The 21,335-nt window shown below is 40.9% G+C and overlaps 1 protein-coding gene across 3 annotated transcripts; it reads right to left on the bottom strand.

The window, feature by feature from the left end:
- Positions 1-42: 42 nt before the first annotated feature.
- Positions 43-20,889, bottom strand: LOC130172150 (glucocorticoid-induced transcript 1 protein). 3 transcript variants are annotated; one of them, XM_056380602.1, is made up of 9 exons: positions 20,737-20,889; positions 20,214-20,584; positions 15,179-15,324; positions 8,934-9,023; positions 6,678-6,803; positions 5,578-5,715; positions 3,618-3,807; positions 2,811-2,931; positions 43-2,464 (listed from the first exon to the last, which is right to left on the bottom strand). In XM_056380602.1, exons 2-9 carry the CDS (start codon positions 20,518-20,520, stop codon positions 2,113-2,115), a joined length of 1,470 nt encoding a protein of 489 aa, XP_056236577.1. In that variant the 5' UTR covers positions 20,521-20,584; positions 20,737-20,889; the 3' UTR covers positions 43-2,112. The 3 variants fall into 3 exon arrangements, with proteins under 3 accessions (XP_056236577.1, XP_056236575.1, XP_056236576.1); XM_056380600.1 differs by having other exon boundaries at positions 15,179-15,327; positions 20,737-20,888; XM_056380601.1 differs by having other exon boundaries at positions 6,678-6,800; positions 15,179-15,327; positions 20,737-20,888.
- Positions 20,890-21,335: the final 446 nt, after the last annotated feature.

The raw sequence follows: 21,335 nt of genomic DNA, 5'->3' as shown, positions 1-21,335 counted from the left end.
TGTGTCTGTCTACGGCCTTTGAAAAGGATTACATACCAAATCAGAGATTTTTTCGTTTTCTTTATTGAAAAACACACACAAGATCTACATAAAAATGCATAATACACAGGAAAACTGAATCATCATTGCCGAACATGGCAACCATTTCTTAACTGCACTGCACAATGAGCTTGTGAATAAAATTAGAATTAGTATTGAAACTCTTGGAGCTGCAAGCAGAACAGAGAATTTCAACTTAAACTGTGAGGAATGCTTTGCATATGTTGTTCATATTTGTATCTGTGCGCAAGTGGCTAGATAGACCAACGTTTTGGAATGGAACATTTACTAGTTTAATCCTCCTGTTCAAAGTTAACCCGCTCTAAATGGGTCATGTTTTTTTGTTGTTTTTTTATTTTTTTATTTTATTTTATATATTCCGGTGATACAACTTGTGCAGGTAACGTCAGGGCACATCTGCTAGGATATGTAGTTTGAGCCAAACTTTGTTACACAAAAAATGTTAGTGTAGATTTACTTAAAAACAAAATCAATTGCACACTCAACTTCTGATTGTTTTAACTTACAAATTGGTCCAAAATAAAAAACAGTGATTATCGTCTCACTTCCACGTAAGTGCTTCAACTTGGTTTAACGATTAGCGCCTGTGTTTCAAACACTATGAACCAGTGTTTATATGTTGCTGAACTGTTTATAAACAAAACAAAAACACACTTAAACATTCTGCTTCTGGCACAAAAGTGGTGCCTCTTGTGTCCCAAATAAATGACAGGCCTTTCATTGTTTAGAGATTTGCTTTGGTATATATTTAACGAAGGGGCAAAACAAACAACATAATTGTCAACTTCTTAATTTTTGGAGGATGTAGCTTATTTAGCTAGTTCCATTTACATGAGAACTCACGGTTGACCAATGCAACTGTGATCTCTGGAATGTGTCATAGCACCTGAAACTCTAACCTGAACAGGTTAATGCAAAAGCCATCTGTCACGAATTGTGACATCAATCAGCTGATTCAGTCTGTAATAACCTCCCTCTCCAGGGAAAAAAATAAAACATCTCTGCGAAAGACTGTATTGTCTTTCTGTAGAAGAAAGTCAAACACTGGGGAAAGGCAACATAGTCCAAGCAAGTACATTCCACATAACCTGAGTTATTGTTCTGGGTAGTGTGGGGCAATAAAAGAAGGCAATGGGGGATTTGTGTGCTTTGTGATTGGTTTTTTGGTCTCTGAATAAACAGCTGATATTAGCATTTTGTGTTGAGCTAACGGAGTTTAAATAGTGATCAGACTAGAAATGCAGATCTAAGTCTTGGATTGTAAGCCTGTTGGGTGGAGCCTGCACTCCAGTCACTGCTGGTTTCACACAGACACTGTGCTACGAATACTTTAAAATAAACAAATAAAAAAGGCCATGGACCTGGTCTTAACAAGTGCAAACTTTGTGGTTAATGTGGGGAAAGGTATTCTGACTGTAAGACATCCCGGTATGTTAAAAAGATGAAACAAGCATTTCCCATCCTGTCAAAAAGCTTACATATATGTACTTTAGATTTGAGCTCGCTGAACACTTAACAGCTAATAAGCTGGTTAGATAACATGAGTAGAATGTGTTTCTGATAGTTGTCTCTTGTCAAAGTTTTGGATTTTTCCTTTTTAATTTCAACTTGATAGAACTGCCGGCGCTACGCAACACAATAATTTGAGCAGTCACCTCTACTTTTTGCAAAAGAAAGCAAAGCTATTTTTGTTATGGGTGACGTCACGGTACAGAGGAGAAGGCTAAGTTAGTGACGGGTGAAGGGAGGCTGTGCCCAAGGTCAGTGCTCTCTAAAATCTGAATGGGAACGGCCAAACCATCAAGTTTTTCTTGATAAAACATCACATGAGCGAGACAAACACTGGGACCGAGCAGTAATGCTTGTGCAGCAGGACGCTGGTACTATTATCCTCCAAAGTGTTTGTCATCTCTGGACCTTGGGCACTCCCTGCTGGCTAATGTTAGGATTAACGGAGTGCAAGGAATTTTTTTTTTTTCTTTTTTGAAACCTTACCACCTGACTAGTTGAAATGTTTGAGCTGTAGGTGGTTTGGTCATGAATACCTGAGGACTAGCTGGTGAGGAGAACTTGTGCTGAGCCATCTTTCCCCATATCTGCGTCGGGGCTCTGGCTGTCTGTGCTGTTGTCTGTGTTAACACCTGTGCTTTTGTCGGTGCTCCAGTCAGTGGAGGCCGGAAAGGTAGGTAGTGGTGCAGTGGGTAGAGTCGGGGTCACCTGAGGCCCAGGGCTCTCGTTGCCATGAACACCGGGGCTGGCCGAGGAGCAGGACGAGGGAGAAACCGGGGAGAAGAGGGAGGAGCAGAGGAGTTTGACAGGGCAGAAGGCAGAGCCCCTGGGAATGAAGTTCACCTTGTTTTTGTCCGGGCATGAGAAAAGAGGGAAGCCTTTTGATTTGCCAGACCTGAAGACAGTAGAAGTTGAGCTCAGTATTTCTGCTTGCTATATTGTGTTTATATGACTGTTCACATTAAATGCAAATTGTTTGTCCTACACAACCATTTTCCCTCATCCCTGCCACCCACAATGCAAATAAGCTTGGTTGCTTTGTATTTTAGTATCTCAAAGTCGATGAAGTAGTACAGTAAAGTGTATCTTTTGTTTGGTTGTTTTTTTTAATGATCAGTATGCTCAGTGTTTGGACAGTAGACAACAGCACAGCCGCACAGTAGCAAAGTGTCAAATACGAGGGCGCATTTAAAAACATACACAGATGTTGAAATGAAAAAACAAAAGTCGAAAATACTTACACCAACTCTTCAAACACTTTGACCTTCTCACAGCCCTCTGGAGGTTCCCGTTTAAACATGTAGCTGTTGTTAGGTTTGGGAGAAGTGGCAAACTTGGGGAGAGGAGAACTGCACACACCGTCTGAAAATACACAAAGAGAACAACATTTACTTTACTTTTTCTTTTTAGTAATGATACAACAAACAGGGAAACACAAAAACTTTACCTCTTAGGAGCTGCAATGGGCTTGAAGTAGGGCTTTGTATAATGTAACAATTTTCAATACTGTGCTAATACTAAACCCAAGTATGTGGTCCAGTGCTAAAGCTATACTTTTTTCTTACTTTACAGGACACAACATCCAAATCTACAAAACCCTCTTTTCATTTAACAAAAGCCCAATTATTCAACAGCTCTATTGGGACTTTACCTGAATAAATTTAAATTTTGAATTAAAGTAAACAATAGTACAAGTCTAAGCATGAATCTAATGCCGGCTGTCAGTTGGGGCCAAAAAGTGTTGAGGTTCAATCCTCTGGAATAGCTTCGTGCATAGAGTTGTCCATGTGCCTGTCTTAGGTTATCTTTTTGAGATGCATGCAGGTGGCAACTGACCAGGAAAATACTAAAACTAAAACAAGTAGCCACAGCTCTGCATGAAAAAAATGAAAAATAAATGAATCAAGCTAATGTGTTTATACAACTTTTTCTCACGTGCAATTGTACTCACCAAGACCTGTAAATGCACTCTGATGTGTAAAACTGGTGAAGTTGCCCTTTAATTGACTGAACACTAAAACTGCATCTGTCAAACAGCGAAGGCACACCTTTGTCGATTTCCTCTGCAGAACAGGGGCTTCCGTCGGGGGAGTGGAGGTGGTCAGAGCTGCAGGGCCGGGGCGATGGGCTGGAGTCGCCACTGGAAGGGGCCTGTGTGTCTGTGTCACGTGTGTCCCCGCCATTGCTGTAGCGATGTGGAGGGAAGGGGGGGCGACGGCCATCCACCACATCCATGGCCTGTGAGGTCAGAGTGCGAAGGGGGTGGTGAGAGGTCATGCGTAAACATACATGGATCCTAAAATAGCAGAAAGGTGATGCTTAGTGTTTAAAAAAAAGGTCACATTCAACCCCCCAAAAAACAGCCAATGTGTCCTTGAAAAACTCGTGTGAACTGTTGAAGTGTTCCTGTGCCAGATGTTGAACAGCTACCTGCTCATTCAGTGGACGACGTCAGTCTGCGTTAAGAGCATCAGCTAAAAAGTCCAAGAATGACTGGAACTAAAAGGCCTCTGGTGTGTTTGTCTGTCTCTTTAAAGGGCAATTGGAGAAGCAAACACCACACCAGATGGTAATACTTGACAGTAGATGAACGATGTGATATGCAGAGCATTCTGCTTTGGCACAGCTGATTCAAATGGGAGAGAAGGAAAAAAAAAAAAAAAAAGAGGCTTGGTGCACAGCAGGCTGTAAATCTGTAGTGGTGTGATGTTTGTATGTGTGTTTATGTGTGTGTTTGTGACTTTCTAAGAGGGGAGAGCTCTACAGCACTGCCAAGGTTTACTACCCCACATCAGACAAGATTTACGGGTCTACTCGCCTCCAAGAGATTTAATTCAGTGAGTTAGAATATATGTGTGCTGCTGTCTGACTGTATGGTGCACAGTGTTGTAAGTGACTTTACAAGAGGGTTGTTTGTGTGCATGTAATAAATTTTAAGCATAGCCTTTTTGACCACAGGTATATTCATGTATATAAACTTCAACTTAATTGAACCTGGCCTGTGACTCTTGCACTTGGACACTGGACAAAACACGTTTGCATCACACAGACATTGGCTGCACTAAAGAGCAGTTAACATGGAGGTAGCTGGGATGTTGTGAAGATCCAGGGAACAACCTTGATAAATGTGCTGCCTTTCTGAAGAGCTGATGCACAGTGATGTGTAAACAACGACAAGACTCGACGGCTGGCATATGGGCTCAAGTAGAGAACAATGGGTATTGGCATGCGTTATACACTGCCTGTGTGTATATTGCCCTTTTGTCTGTGTATTAAAAGATGATTAAGCAAGTTTAGAGACACTGCAAGTTCCAATTCTGTGTTTTGGTTTGGATAAGTGATGCATTTTGTTTACATTTGGATCACGGACTGTAGCTTTTGCTGTATTCACTGCATGTGAGCAGAATACGAGAATGGGAAAACATCCCATTGAGATGACTTGGGAGCCTTCACACAGTATTGAAATGGTTGGTGTTGGTTGATGATTACCCCTAAAGCCAGCCCTGTACTCACTCCAGGATAAGAGACATAAATCCAAAATGAGTCGTTCTCTATTGTGTTACATCTTTGTAGCAATTTGCTAACAACTTTAACATATATAAACAGTGGTGTAGGCTATAAACACATTTCATTCCTATAATAAGTAGCTGCATTGATTGTATTTGCATTAATACATTTAACTACCAGCAATAGTGTCTTTACAGCCATTTTGACACATTTTTGGACAATGCTGCAGTTCTTTTCACCGACACAGATTGCAGCAGTAAAAGGTTCCTTATATGTCCTACTCATATGCTGCTGTCAACCATTCTCTCCCACTTGGTTGTTTGTATTTACAGTCTACAGGACATGAACCTGACATTTAAACTAATTTGGACTGCAAGAGGACAGATAAGGTAGTTTTGGGTGAGTTTATCACATACCGCGCCGGTCTGCAGTTCAACAAGCATTTCAAGTTATTTTTAAACACTACTTCACCTGTTGCTGGTGTGTGTAAATATCCCTTACCTGTATCCCCTGCTCCCAGTCCTCTCTGATGAAAACATTTTCTAGTTCGTGGTTGATACCCTCCACGCTGCTCGGCACTCTGCATATGAGGGATTTTGGCACAGGGATTGTCGACAAGGCTGATGAAGTTCCTTTGTACTGGAAGCAAAGACAGAAAAAAAATCAAATATAAGTGGAAACCTATGTATACGTCAAAATAATATGCACTCAAATACATACACCCCCCCCCCCCTCAGGACACACTAAAGTACATTCAGTTCTGTTGTGCAATGAAATACACAATACCGATGTGTCTTGGAGATCTGCTTGCAGTACTGAATTGTTGCTGATCCAGTTCCATGAGATATTCAATGGGTGGAGGTGTTCAGTTTAAATACATAGTGGGATTAAATGTAATATGGAACAAAAACACAGCCACGACTGGGATCTACCACATATGGGTATAGGGCATAGCATATCGCTGTTTATGTTAATTTTCCCACAGTGGTTGATGCACCGTTGCTGGGCATCTGTGAATGAATGAACTCCAAACAAGGAGAGGACCAGGCATGCCCAGACACATTCCCCCTCTCCTCTCCTCTTTTGACACAACTGGTCAAAACGGAGACTCGACAACTAGACCTCCTCAGGCAAATGCTGTGCAACATACAACATCATAAACTTATGATCAAATACTGTACGGTCTACACAGACACGCAAAAACTAAAAAAATACTCCACTACTATAAAAATATAAAAGTTTCATACTACACCTACTTCTCAAATAGTGGCCACATTTTATTTTTACTACATTTTACAATCATGGCTAGCTGGTATCCTGAAAATAAAATCCTGATAAGTATATGATTTGAAACTGTTAACCAAGTAATGTAGAAAGCCAACTTATATTCATATTCAGTTCTCTTATCTTCAACAGCTGTGATATGGTTTGGTCACCGTCTGTTTCACTTCTATGTTTTTTTTCCTTGGCTGCTAAGCTACCTTATCATATTGCTGCTGACAGGGCATCACCAAAGTCAGAGTTAGTTAATGTTTTCACCTGAAAAGAGCGTGCCGGTGATTCAGTTTGCAAGAGCACGAATATTGACAGGAATAACTCACCTGAGGTTGGCATGCATTGCTGTGCTGCGCCTGTTGTGGCAGCTGCAGTGAGCTCTGCTCCCTGTCTTTACTCTGCCGACTGACCTGTTTGCTGCGCTGCAGCTGCAGTCTCAGTTTAGCAATCTGCTGGAAGAAAAGTGACATCACTTCAGCAAATGATAGCTCACAATCAAATCATGCAGGCAGTATTTCTATCAAAATATAAATTTTAACTTTTCTCATGAGTGAAATGAATGAAACTGAGATGTACATGTTAATACAGGAGAAAACAGCTAAATTCTGCCATTTCAAAAAGCTAGAACTATCAAGCATTTGGCTTTTTTGCTTAAAAAAATGATTTAAACGTTAATTGATTATCGAAATAGTGCCAGATTAATTGCCTCAAAATAAACTGATATGGAAATAATATAAAAGATCTGAAACATTTAGTGTTTGGTTGAATTCTTTTTCATTGAAGTAACGGTTCCTCCTTTTTGCAACAGATAGGAGAACAATGATAACTCACACTGATAAGAATATTGTTATTTTGCCAAATTAATATTTGTTCTTTATTTTCATAATTTTTAGGATGACTGGGAGGCTTTCTTCTCTTATGTGACTAACAACTAGAATATGGCACTATTGGGCTTTTCACAAAAATATGTACTAGTGTGCACTCGAAGGTTGACTTGACCTGAATATTGTTGCAGGGCAGTATAGTGCAAATGATTAGCCATGTATGTCTGATGATGAAACAAGTTAGGTCAGTGGGTGTTTCTGGATGTGGCCCAGTATGAGCCTAAAAACAGGATACCCTTTGTGAGCCTAACAGACGCAGTTGTACTATGCAGACAAAGGTGTGGTCTTCAATGCTGATCTTGTAATCCTGGCAACACAGTCAACAAAGAGACTCGCTCTTTTCATAGATGTCCTCCCACACATGTAATCGCAGAGGTTAGAGAGCTTGAATGCAGTTCACTACATTCATTGAGTGACCGCAACAGTTGATAATGACAAGTCCAGGCAATCCCAATGTAATCTCCGAGGACGAGAAAGAGGTTTTCCTGGCTGTGCTATGCTATTGATTGTGCAGGCCAAGGGCCTGGGTTTGTCTGTAGAAAACTGAACACTACATTTTTCAAACAGGCCTAGTGATAATGCATGGCTACATTGACACATGGATGTTATTAATGAAATCTGATTCTAACAATCAGATTTTATGAGATCACAGTGCTGTTACTCCCTCGCTGGGAAATGCATTTTATGCATCTCTTATTGCTGTCTCCCATTTACAACTGTTGACATTGCTGAGGTGCAATGTGACCACTGGTAATTTAAATCCACACCACGTCGTATTGTATTTACAATAAAAACCCAAACACTTCCATATGTCATCTTGGCAATTTAACAGCAATGTGAATAACGTCAGATTCTTGGGCATCTAGATGTCTCACTTGATGTGCTTAGCATGATCAGACAAGTGTTACCACATGGACAACAAAGTAAAAGCAAAGCCTGTTCGATCCAAAGAACATTTTAGTATTGACCTTCTGTACCTGTGTGTTATGAAGTTATTACAGACTTGAATTTACAGTGCTTGGCATGTTGGCTCTAAAATGTATGGTATGTACCTCTATGAGCTGGTGTTTAAGTGTGGCTGAAATTGATTTTTGAAAGTGTAAATGTTTTATATGATTTGTTCCCTGGTGTGTGTGTGTCAGTACTTTGGAACCATCATTATGTTGTAAAACAGAAAAATATGATTCAGGGACAACACAATAAGCACTGCGAAGTTTTTAAGTAACACGAGTTACCCAGAGTCGGTTTACTCTCGAGCTAAGGAGGGAACAATATGGCTTTTTCACCCTTGAGAGGAGTTCCTGCACTGTCTCTCAAAAACAACAGGCCATAATGAGATGCGAGGGTGCAGTTGAGTGGGAAACAGAGGGAAGAAGGAGGTTAAATTTAGACTGTGGTCTGGAAAGCTTGAGACCTAATAGATCCATGTGGTCGGTTGGTTGGCCACCAAGTTCAGCGAATAGACAGGAGTGGAAACCAACCATAAGGAGCATAATATTTAGGCTGACCTCAGACCCTGACAAATAAAACACATTTGAGTAAATGCATGAACCTCAAAAACATGCTGCACGTTTTGGCTGTTTGAAGCTAGTAGATGGATTGCTGACACTGGTGCACTGTGTTAATCAACTGTCTGTGGTTTTGATGTCAGAGGCAGCTGTGACTTGGGCGAGCCAAGGTTAACACAGGTGAATCTACCTCTTTGAGATGGTCTGCGCTGCCCCAGGAGGCTGACCTCTGGTGAGGACTTCCCTGTTCTGCTCCTTCGTCGATCCAGAGACCTGGAGTCTGAAACACAGAAACATAAACGCTGACATAGAACCACAAACACAACTAATGCCATTGATACATGCTCCATATGTACCGCAAGACACTGTGGCCAACAAATCTTATGTTGCAAACGCACACAGAGACAAGTCTAATAGCACTCCTGCACAAGAGCATAAACACAAGTTTCCATTGTTTGTTTAAGCCAAAATATCTAAATAGAAAACATTACATCACCTTTAAAACCTAGGATTAACCAACCTATAGGTTCTTAGACTTGTTTACATGGCAAGGTGGCCTATTGTTACAAAGATCATACAACTGAAAGGTCACAAATGTAGTTCTTGCCGAGTGTTGTTGAATACTTGCCCATCAAGTCAGTTACAAATCTTATTAAAAATACAGTTATTATAAATGATATGTACACAAAGACATTCACATATATACAAATACACTTACCAACATAAACTCAAGTGTGCATGAATGTAAAAGGTAAGGAGATGATTGTGCACAGAGGTAGGAAGCTAAAAGCTTATACAAAGCTCTCTCCTACAAACTCATGAAATGTCCCTCATTATGAAACTGAATAGCTAATGTGATCCCTCACTGTGGAGTCACTCATGATGTGGGCAAAATAAATACCTAAAATGTATAATGTTTGGATAAGAACAAGCAGTTGAGAAAGATGTGGGTGAAAGCAGTAATGAGTGCCGTGTGTTCAGAAGTAAAGCTGAAAAATCTGGAATCAATGAAAACGAGGAAAACATTCATGAGATACCATCCCTGAGGAAAGAACTACATTCAACAGGAAAAACAAAAGTTACAGCATGTTTGATTATTTCCGTTTGTGAACCAGGTTAAGATAAATACATCTGTGGCAGGCATTAAAAAAAAATAAATAAAATAAAAACTATTTTTGTCTGCGGGCTAAACCGACCGACACATTCCAAAATCCACCAGCCATTATCACCACAAGCAAAACAGTTTTAAAAAATAATTACAAGGATACCAAATAATATTTGTTTACCTGCCAAGAAGACATATTTCCCAGACACAGGTGACAAGAGATGGTGGTGAGTCCCCACCTTGGAGTTTTCACCTTGCACCTTCAGTAATGAAATTCTACAAACTAATATAACTATTTATCCCATATGCACTACTCTGATTTGCAGAAAATGTACAGCGCAACACAAGACTAATACCAGGTCAATGAGTCTACAGAGACATTTGGCTAGTAGTTAGTACAGCAGTAAGAAAACATCTGATATACAAAACATTTGGTACCAGAGAGCATAGAGGCAGTTCTGTCTCAATGAACATGTCTTTTAGACCTCTACTGCATAAACAAGGAAACGGTTAAGTTATGTAAATATATGCAAAAACAGAAACAGACTGAGGATGTTTCATAGGGTTGTCTGAAACCACACACTTCCCCCTGATTATGCATATCAACAGTGCCTCTGGTCCTCAAACAAATCCTTAAACATCTGACGTTTTTTGGTTAGCACAGTAGTACGAAACATCCTAAATGTCAATGTCTTCACACTGCCTTATGTCTGACCCCACACAAACAGAAAAACCTCTATGGCTCTCCAACTATCGCACAAGCCTTGCCCTATGATATGGAATATCACACTGTGAATAATGAGGAACACCCGTGAAGCCGTTTGCTCTGGGTTGCTGGCGCTGGTTTCCCCCGAAAAGGACAGCGAATTAAATGAGTGCTTGTGCTCTCATAAAAAGGGACCACTGTGCTTGGCCACGCTGGATGGCAGATGTGTAGCTAGCCTTTAGCATTAACATTTTGTGCATGGCCTATGAAATGGCTTGTGCTGTTTGAAGCCTCTGCCAAACATTGAGAGACTTGATGCTGCAGCCTAATCTGTTCATACAGAATACAGATTGCTGTAAAAGGGCAGACAGGCGTTATGGAGCAGTGAACTTAGCCGTTGAGGAAAAACTAAGCTCTCACAGATGTTCTATGTCATAAAGTAGGCATGCTACTCTCGCTACTTGTTTCTCAATGGGAAATGCTTTGATTTGGCAGTGAGTGATATGTATAGGTTTTCATAGAGCTGCACAGGACAAAGTGGTGTCATTGCACATAGTTCAATTCAATACCATTCAGTAAATAACCAAATACAAGTGATATTTTCCTACATCTCCAGGAAGTGTTTAATTTCAAAGAATTCTCACCTGAGGGGAGAATTTAGCCCGAGGCTAATACCCTAACTGTATTCATTTTAGCGGGCATTTAAACAAATATCAGCTTGGGGGTTTTTACGGTCATCACAAGATATTCAATCTTTCAGACACAAAGGGGACTCTCGACATTGGTCTATGTTTCAGTTTTAAATCTCAAGAATGCAAATTACCTTTGAGGCCACAACTGTCAAGGCAGGGGTCACATTTTTCTTTATTGTGGATAGCTCAATTTGGAAGTTATCCATAGTAAAACAAGACCGTTAAAAATACTGCAGGCTATCTTTCTTTATTGTCCGTGTTCCCCACAAACAAATTGTCTGTTAACAAGAACATCCACCTTTATTTGCCTCAGAGGCCCCTTTATCATGCTAGCTCTTGAACTTATGGTCTGAATTGTGTGCTTAGTAGACTTGTATGCCAGGTGTCATGTCTGATAATGTACTGCTGTACAGATAAAACCTTGTTACCATAGCCTGCAGCTTGCTTCCCATTATGATTCCCACCCAAAGGGTTACAAGCAGGCAACATCCTCAAGAATCCAGCTCTGTTCCAAAGCAGGAAATAATGACTGGGCTTCAATAGAACTGCTGTGGAATTTGTGCTGGTTTGTTTAGACTGCACGTTGAGACATGTGAGCAGAGTGCCACTGCTATCGTTTGGTGAGGTTCAGAGATGAGAACATAGATTCTGATTTGGTGAGTTGACTTTGTATATATATATACGTTATCTTGTGCATTTCTGAAACTCAATACTGAAACTCCAAAAAAAGGAAAGATATCACTGAAAGGGTGTTTTTGCTGCTTGTTCTTGTTTCAAACCGCATTAATCTATATTCAGATAAACCACTAACCGACAATACACAACTAAGTTTACATGAAGATCATACGAGGCAAATATAGGGGAGTAGGATTAATTGTGTCACACTACAGAAGTTGCATGTCTGGCAATGTCACAACATCATTAAGCATTTGTGGGCAACTTGTGTTTGGTGTCACTGGTTTGGCAGCTGTCAGCAAAAAAAAAAAAAAAAAACTCCACACCAGGTGTATTCTCAATTCATATTCAAGGCCAGTAATGAAACCATTTAAGCAGATTCACAGTAGCTTGAAAAACAGCAGGCCAGTTTATTTTGTTTGTCTTTCAGTTATGTTTTTCAGATTACAAATTCAGACCACTGATTAGCCATTTCCTCTCACACAGGGACAGAACGTACACACATGTCAGTGGTCAGCTGGCTGTCGGCAATAGCCTTTGTGTTGTATTCAAGTGCAACTTTTAACAGAAGACGTGAGGCGACGCACACTGTTTGATCAGTCTGCCTTTGTCGGTGCTAGTTCTTTGAGGTCGGCTTGGTGTGTCAGGGCCCTAATCTTCATACAGACATTCTGTGTTCTGTAACCACAGGGCCTAGGGCACACAGACCTATCCCGGAACAGTGATTAGCATATGTATGGGCCCTCTGCTCCTCAACTCCCACACAAAAGGCAGGCGGGCCGTGCAGCCACGAGGGCCAGGTGGTAAGCAGTGGGATTTCTCCTCGCCTCAGCCATAGCCAGGGGGACAGGTGCAAACAACTTCACCTCCATGCAGGGCTACATAACAGCTCAAAGGAGAGGCTGTCTTGAACTTGTGCAATGCACAACAAAAGAAGCCAGGGACCTTTTGTCTGCTGCTTTTTGCTGTTGTTGTCTTATAAAAAGAGCTGGGCCCAGGCATAGCTTGTTAACAGGAAATGGTCTCTGACTATCCTTGGGGGAGTTTGTGCATTTAATCGCTCAACGATTGTCAAGTGTGTCACACTCTCCCACATCATTACAACATAGCCAAATGTTTTCCATCTAAAATTTCCACAGCTCTGACAGACATAAATCTCTTTAGTGGATTTTCATTTCAGTCAGCCTTCAATCAGCTCTTCACAGATAATGGCTGGGAAATATAGTCAAGGCCACGTCACCATACAGCAAAGGCAAATATCACAATATGCCAAAGAAACAGTGGGTAGGAATGTAAGATCACTGTGTACTTGTGCCCAGACCTGTGCATTAACATTTTTCAAGACATGATAATTATCAAATTGATTTTCCATACTTGTCCAGTCTTTCCAGAGCTGAACAGGAACCCTGTAATTAGAGGTGTTTACTCTGCATACAGCCACTTCAAGAAACCTTGCAAGGCCCTCTCACCACTTCCTCAGCCTACACAAAGAAATGAAGCCCATGTAAATGAGGCTTGGCGGTCCTCATTCAGACACATGAAAGGCTTCTGTTAGCAAAGACGGAGCAGCCCTCGTCATGATCATACATATTCAATATTCTTTCATAACACAAATCCAATCCAAACCTCCGCCCCCCCAAAAAAATTAAGCTCTTTGAGAAAAACTGCATTTAGCCATCAGTCACATGGCAAGATTAGTGGGTGATCATGTGTGGGGCTGCTGTCCAGGAATACTGTGGTCAGACTCAATGTGAAATGCATACATAGGCCTCATGAAGTGTTATAAATGTATTAAAATGTGGTGCTGTGAGGGAATTTCAGACTATTTACCCAAAGGTCTATTAGGCCTTTATTGGCAGTAGACTCCACCACCATCCATCAGATTGCTATAACAAAATCTTTGGCCACAGATTGTAAATGTGTCTCCTTTACCAGCCACTATGACAGAAACCAGTAACTATTTCTAAGTCCTAACTACCATGATTTTCTGAGAGAGAAGTGAAAGTGAGTGGTGAATTTAGGGATTTACCAGACACTCTGACCTAAAGTTGGGCAATATTTATTAGTCAAACTTTGAACTAGCCTCTACTCAATGCAGACCATATTCGGTAAAACGTGTCAAACTTGTGATTATCAAACAAACTTCAGCCAGGTGTTCTTTGTGCAGTGAGCTTACACATGAATATGACTGACTGAGCCATTTGACTCCACTTTTCCTAACTTTGCTTTGCTTTCTCCCCCGGTGTTGGAACGTGCTTTTCTGATTAGTTAACAGAAGACGAATGTATGACATGATGATCAGTCACTGTTACCTACTGAGCTGAATCAGACAGATCCTGACACACCTCATCTTGAGATTATTTCACCCTTCATGTGACAGTTGACAGTGTAGAAAGAAATAGGAAAAGAGGCAAGAGAGAGGGGTCATGTGATATGCACCTTCGGCTATCAGAGCACCACATGTCTCTGAGGGTTAATCTTATCAAGCCACGTGTACACTTCCAAAGTTGTTTCATTTTTGGTACCAACTTTTTTCACTTTTAAGTATTTATATGTACATACACTGTAAATATGTTTATATGGCACAGTATTATTTGTTTATCATGACGTCGCAAAGCGGAAGGAGCATTTTTTGGGTGCCTGTGGTTCCAGAAGTAAAAATCCCATTCATTTTTCCCTTAGACTGTTATGTGACTCACGGATGGAGCACTTCTACAGCTTGGATCAGCATGAAACTCTTCTGGTTAAATCATCAGTGAAAAAAAGATGGACAGCTGCATTAGAAAAGCACCTGGCTCATTGATAAAAAGTCAAAGGTACAATACTGTGTACATGAAAATGCTAGGGGAGAAGTTACTACAACTCCCATGGTGTATTTTGACAAGAAACATCTAGTTTCCGCAGTGGGCTAAAGATTAGTGTTGAGAAAACTGGCAACAAAATCTGCAGCTCAAACAGATTTACTTTTAAATTCTGGATTCATGATGGATCAATTCAAACTTTTATGCACAAATTTAAGAATTGACAACTGCTCTGATTTGCACCTCTGACTGACTTCTTTTCCATGGCAATGCTGGCGAGAGTTTTTAACACTGAAGATGTTAAAGAAAATTTTGAAATAGGAATACAGAATGAAGAAAAACACCTTCCGGAAACAGCAGCTCCTCCCACTCCACCACTCTATTATCATGAAAAACATGATAGCCCACCCCTATTCAAGCCTATAGCCAAGATAGGATTCCCTGAATGGTATGTACCTGTGTGGCTTTGTCTTTCATACAGGAAGGGTAGGGTCCATGGGAATCCCGGGGCCACTGGCCGGTGAGGTATGGCCCTGTGATGGCATCCAGGGAAGATGTCCGCCGGATGGCACTGGAACTCCGAACCTGTAACTTGGACCTTTCTGCTGTGAATTGGGGAACATAAAGAAACAGGATGAGGCACGCACAGACACACTCATACAAGCATCAGTGCTTAGTGAGCAATATTCCTAGACACCCTGGGGAATCTTTGTAATTTGACGTGCCAACTTTCCCGACTGTGTCAATAAGAATAAGTTAAACATATACTACTAAAATGTCATTGTGTAATAAATCCCTAGGTGCAAATGTGTAGCCAAGGACTGGGAGCCATATTCTGAGTGGCACATCAACATGCCACTCAGTAGTCAAAATCACAGCAGGTTAGCTTCCTTGGACTGGTTTGTTAACTGTGTAGTAGCTGGAGCACAAAAGGCATTGTGGCTAGATTTTCAGATTACAAGAATATATATATATATATATATATATATATATATATATATATATATATATATATATATATATTTCAGTCAATTACAGAATTGATTGGTACTCAGGCCCCTGGCACAAAAAAGACAATATCTCCTAAAACCATACATTATAATCATCAGTTCACCCTCACATCTGTTACAGTACAGTTAACTGTGTTTTATTAAGATGAGAACCTGCCCTACAATCTCCTCTTGTTTTCAGAGTATGGACACATTTTCTAATCTCACAAGTATTAGTAAGAGTAGGCTTGAGAGCTGAGGCCTGAAGCAAATGTAAATGGCTGAGCAGGAGTATCTGATGTTATGAGAGCTGTCTGCTGTGAGCCAGAGCAGTTAAGCACACACCACCCACATAAGAACTCATAAACAACCACACCACAATGCACATCAATACTGCCTGCATCCACTCAACATTCCTGCAGTGACACGCAGAAAAAAAAAAAAAAGAGAAAAACAAAACACGCAAACACAAAGGCATTAGCATGAGAGCAGCATGAGGCTGCAGTAAGAACTGGATTAAATTTATTAGCCTCATTTGCACTATGTGTGATTACCGCAAGTCAGTGAAAGCTTCTTCATTTCTGTATCAAAGATAGACTAAAGGAATAGAATGATGAACAGGAAATATGCCCATTTGCTCTATTCCTTGTCTGAGTAGGCCAAGGCTGAGGCCTTTCCAACACGACCACACAAACTAACACACACAGACTAAACTATCTACATGAGGCACCCCTCTCCTAACAGAACTACACAGCCATTCATTGTTGTTCTTTGTTCATAGAATACACAGGCCTACCCACCCAAAGGTATTGCCTAAGTAAGCTTACTGGGCTACAGTAAAATTCCCTGAAGCATTGTAGACAAAGGAAGCAGGCTAAATTTCCATCAATATTGATATAGGCCAAGCCAGTGCTCTCAGAACCGGGATTGTGGTTATTTTCCATCGTCTCCCCACTTGCCAGACTAGAATAATCTCCTGATGAGAAAAAAGAAACAGTGTGAAAGAAGCCAAGACATCAAAGCAGTCCATCTGCTGATTTCAGGGATAAGTGAGTGGTGTCTGTGATATTAAAGGAGTATTTTCAGGCTGAATTTTAATTAGAACTTTCCTTCACTGGCCACTCGACAAACTGAGAAAAAAAAAATAAAAAATCGCCACATTTCCAGGGATAAATAGGTGGTTTATTAACTGTAGGGCAGAAGCAAATGTGAAAAAAAAACATGTGGTCCAAATCAGTAAACCATAACAGAATGGTTTCCTGTAGGTTTCCACAAGGCTGATGACACAGGAAAATCCTAAAAATTTAGCTTGATCTCGTGAGCACAGAACAAAATCCCTGCACTTTTGGTATCTCTGAACTGCTCACTTAAATGGCACTTGATGCTAAAGGCAACCTGGCAGGAGTTGTTTCACTTTAAAAGACATACAGACAATCTTGGACATTTTCAGTTGAACTGAACTTTATTGTACTTGCTCTCATTACCTGCACAGTGAATTATGAAGCAGGGATTTTCCTATTGTCAAAACTTTCTAAGTTGGTTATTGTTAATCCGAAGTTTAAGGAGAAAATATAAACAATGGATACAGTATTTGGTTTTACTGACACTACCTGTTGATACTTTACTCGTATCATTCTTAACTAGTACTATGTATTACAGTTTACTTTTTTATTCATTTACTTGATCAGTAGCAAATCAATCGGTGTCCATGTTAAGAGTCATTGAGAGCCATATGATTCTGATTTTCTGACATTTAACGGAAAAAATGATTAATGCTGAAATAAATAATCAAGAGATTAACTGATAAAGAAAATAATTGTTTCAGCCACTCACTGTACTCACTGTATCATAAACTACTGATGCAGCTGGTGTAATTGTTTTTACTACTTATACTGTTAGTCAATATACTATATAACACCTAATAAACATCATCAAACATTTGATGATAGTTACAGTGGGATCTCTTCAAACACCTAGCCAGCCTGCAGTTCATAGTTCAACATTATTTCATATCAGTTGTTTAAGTTAAATGTGTGTTCATTGCAAGCAGAACATTGAGGAGGCACTGTCTTTCATAAAATATGAATGATATTAATCTTGGCCGTGCTGTTTTAAAGTTATGAGTTTCAGCATCTGTCCCTCAGCTGGTCAGGAAATTGCTTGTTAGCATTATTAGCATCTCTAGATGAGTCCAGTGGATAACTCCCACAACAAACCAGCTTGGACTAGTTTGAATGTATCTAAATAAATGAGAAAGGTATGCTGACATTGCTAACAATGCCATCTTTTGTAAGTGAACTGTGATAAATGAGCAATATTAACAACACATCAAAGTTACCCTTCAACTGCCAGATCCAACACAATGTTACGCTGTGACCAGCATGCTGATAAAACTACAGTAAACACAGTACAGTTCCACCAGAGTCAACTGATTTGGACAACGCGCTCATTTTCACATTTGGTCCTACTCTGCAGTTTGAATGGGTGACAATGAAGCAGGCCTGTTTCAGCACAGCTGGCACTTTGACAGAGAGCGGGACTTTCATTGTTGGGACAGTATGGTAAGAGAATGATGTCATGATGGCTGGTGAACCCAAAAAGTCATAATGCGGAATATAACACTCTTTACTCTGTCCTTGATTATCAGGCCAAGATCTGAACTGTTTGAACACCAGTGCAGTCCATTACCACATGCACACTGGCTGGCACTAACACCCATGGTACTGTAGGGCATTTTGGATTGAATTTCCCACCAAATGGCAAGCATTATGTCTGTGAGTGGGTTCAAAGCACTACAGTGAATGATAAATTACAAAGTGCAAAGCCTACTGCACCAGTCACATCAAAATAGGATCCTGTGATGAAAGATGAAGATGACTAAATTATGCTCACATTGTAATACTTGTTTGCTTCCTGAGAGATGCAAGATAATTGGCATTTCTGACTGGTAGTAGCCACCAACCCCTCATTGATATGATCATAGTTGTCATCTGAGGCCTCTCATGCATGTTTGGACTGTGAGGTCACAGCCATGAAGGAGGGTCAAGTCTCCATCATCACCGCTGACATGGGACACTGGCCTGGGTTAGAGGTCGTCCCTTTCAGAGGACTGAGGTATGCATGGCATGCCACAGGGGTGGGAAATCCACACCGACTGTTAGCCAAACACGGGTAAAATTCGTCATGCCTGGTAAGTCTGCCTACTCAGTTGTTGTAGAACAGACTTCGTTTCCTGCCTTGCATGGTACACTAGCCAAGGTTGGAGGTCATCTCATTCAAAAAAAAAAAAAAAAAAAAAAAACGGAGGAATGTGAAACACGTCACAAACAGAAAATTCCACACACAACTCCACAATAACCAACATGCTGCACTGAGACAAGAGCGCTGCCATTTTGGTTAAAGGTAAGAGGGATAAGCTATTAAAAGGGGACTAATGGGGGCATGTGGTTGATGTGTAGCGCGTGGCAATTCGTGCCCTAATCTCGTTTAGCACAGAATACTGATGTAGTGAGAATACCTGGTGATTTTCATTGGAACTTATGTAAATTCAGAAACACCCACTGAGGTTGAACAGCACTAGAATGAGACTCTCTTTTTGTCTCCACATACTGGACAAGAAAGCTGGATTCACACACTTCCATATCCCAACGTGCTTAAAACACTTGCCAGATAGTGTGTGGTTATGTCTGCATGTTGTACAGAAAACACAGGGTTTAGAGAAAAAAAAAAAGCAGCATTCTTCCAGCGAAATATGCAGTTCTGACCTATGAAAGGGTACGGCTACCAGTCTGAAAAATCTGCCACAGCGTCGATATTTGGCAGAAGAGGCTGTCACATAAATAAGATTTAGTGAAGCACTGGGAAATGCGGATTTAGGGCTGCCTGCACTCTCATGTCCTCCTTCAGATTGTCTCAATATCACTTCCAAGGAGCAGCTGTGCATGACATAAAACGACACATCACTTGCCTCCATGTGGAAGGCAACGTGGTGAGTGTCAGCATATGGTCTGAATGTGCACAGTGCTCTGTGCTGTATGTATGGTGAGAGGTCAGACTAGGCAACACCTGACCATTCACTCAGCACTGCTTCTGCTGGGACCGACGTGGCCCCTTTTACAACTGAAAGCATGTCTTTCTGCCAATTCTCTCCTCCCCCTCTCTCCTGTCAAAAGTCCATAGGAAGTAAAAGAGCCAATAGTGCACTCTATTCTCTTTATGAGTGCCCAATAGTGTAAGTGGATGATAGGCTAAATAGTTAATGCATCAACCTACTTTAAATCAAGTGCCAACCTTGTTCCAGACATACAGGCTACTCCCTTACATATAATATTTGACGCAGTTTTGCACAATTACCATATTAAAATGTAATTGTATAACTGCATACGAGTCCGTGTAATAAAAAAAGTTACCATGACAAGTTATCAGTGGACAATAGCACGTGGTGACATGGCATTTCTTGGCCTACGTAAGGCAAAACAGTTGAGTGAAATAAGTGTTTTTACCTCTGGAAACTGGAGAGTCTGGGGGACAGGAGGAGTCCCTATTTTCGGGGGACAGTCTTTGCTTTGCATTTGCACTTCCTGAACTGAGTGTCGGGCTGGAGGGGGGGCTTGAGCCTCGGCTGTTCGTGGCTCCTCCGTAGAGGGTCTGCGCCCGCGTCGGGCTGCTCTGACCCGCACGCAGGAGCTGGTAGGGCACGGTGGCACGGATGGGGTACAAACGGCAGCTGCTGTTGTTGAACGAGCCGGGGGAGCCCGCATTGCTGCGTCTCACCCTCGGCTGCTGAAGCGAGTTGCTGGGGGCTGACATCCTCCGAAAGTGAATGTAATTCCTATAGCAGTAAGAGAGACGTACTGCCAAAGTTGCTGCTTCTCTAGAGGAGGAGGTGGTGGGGGAACGGTAAAATAAACATTAGCTTGTTAGCAAAAAAAAAAAAAAAAACGTTAGCTTCCTTTTTAAAAAAATTTCAACTCATGCGCTCGAGGAAAAAAAGCCCCAACATATATTATTTTGAGATAAACTTACCTTTAAGATACTAACACATGCCGACGTAAGCTGTAACCCTTACATATGTAACTTTAAAAGTTGTTTTCGACACTTCTTGAAACGTTTAATTCCTGTCTTCCAGCACTAGCACCGTCTTCCCCATCACGTCTACTCACTCTAAATGACAGTTGTTTCAGCCAGACTACTGGCTGATGCCTGTGGGCGGGACACGGTGCTCACTTCTGAGCTTGTGATTGGACAGTGGCGTTGTACAGTAACGTTGCTGATTCGTCCAAGTTTGTCTATGGACCGTACTTTAAACCAATCACGTCTGCGATGTGTTATCAGTATGGGTAAAGTTTTTAATGAAAATTCAATGTATTGCTCATGAATTTCACCTGTATACTGTATGTAATAGATACTACAGCACAGTATTGTATAAATAGATTTTAAAGTATACTATCGTTCTTATAAGGATATGACTCAATCTTGTCACAAGGTCCATTAGAAGCTCTGGAGGTTTCTTTCTCAGCTGCAAGGCCAGATCACCTACCAGGGCCACCAAAAGGCCCTGTTTTACTCCATAGCATTTGGTTCTACATAATCTGATTAATCACAAATTTGTCAGAAATTTGCAC

The sequence above is a fragment of the Seriola aureovittata genome, chromosome 7 (genome assembly GCF_021018895.1).
Source record: "Seriola aureovittata isolate HTS-2021-v1 ecotype China chromosome 7, ASM2101889v1, whole genome shotgun sequence".
Classification (NCBI taxonomy): Eukaryota; Metazoa; Chordata; class Actinopteri; order Carangiformes; family Carangidae; genus Seriola; species Seriola aureovittata.
This window is presented reverse-complemented; position numbering and strand designations above follow the sequence as displayed.

Coding starts and splice junctions, on each gene's coding strand:
- LOC130172150 (XM_056380600.1), bottom strand. CDS start 20,520: ATGTCAGCCCCCAGCAACTCGCTTCAGCAGCCGAGGGTGAGACGCAGC. Junction 15,328..20,213: donor AGACTCTCCAGTTTCCAGAG/GTAAAAACACTT, acceptor CCCAATTCACAG/CAGAAAGGTCCAAGTTACAG. Junction 5,716..6,677: donor GCAATGCATGCCAACCTCAG/GTGAGTTATTCC, acceptor CTTTGCTTCCAG/TACAAAGGAACTTCATCAGC.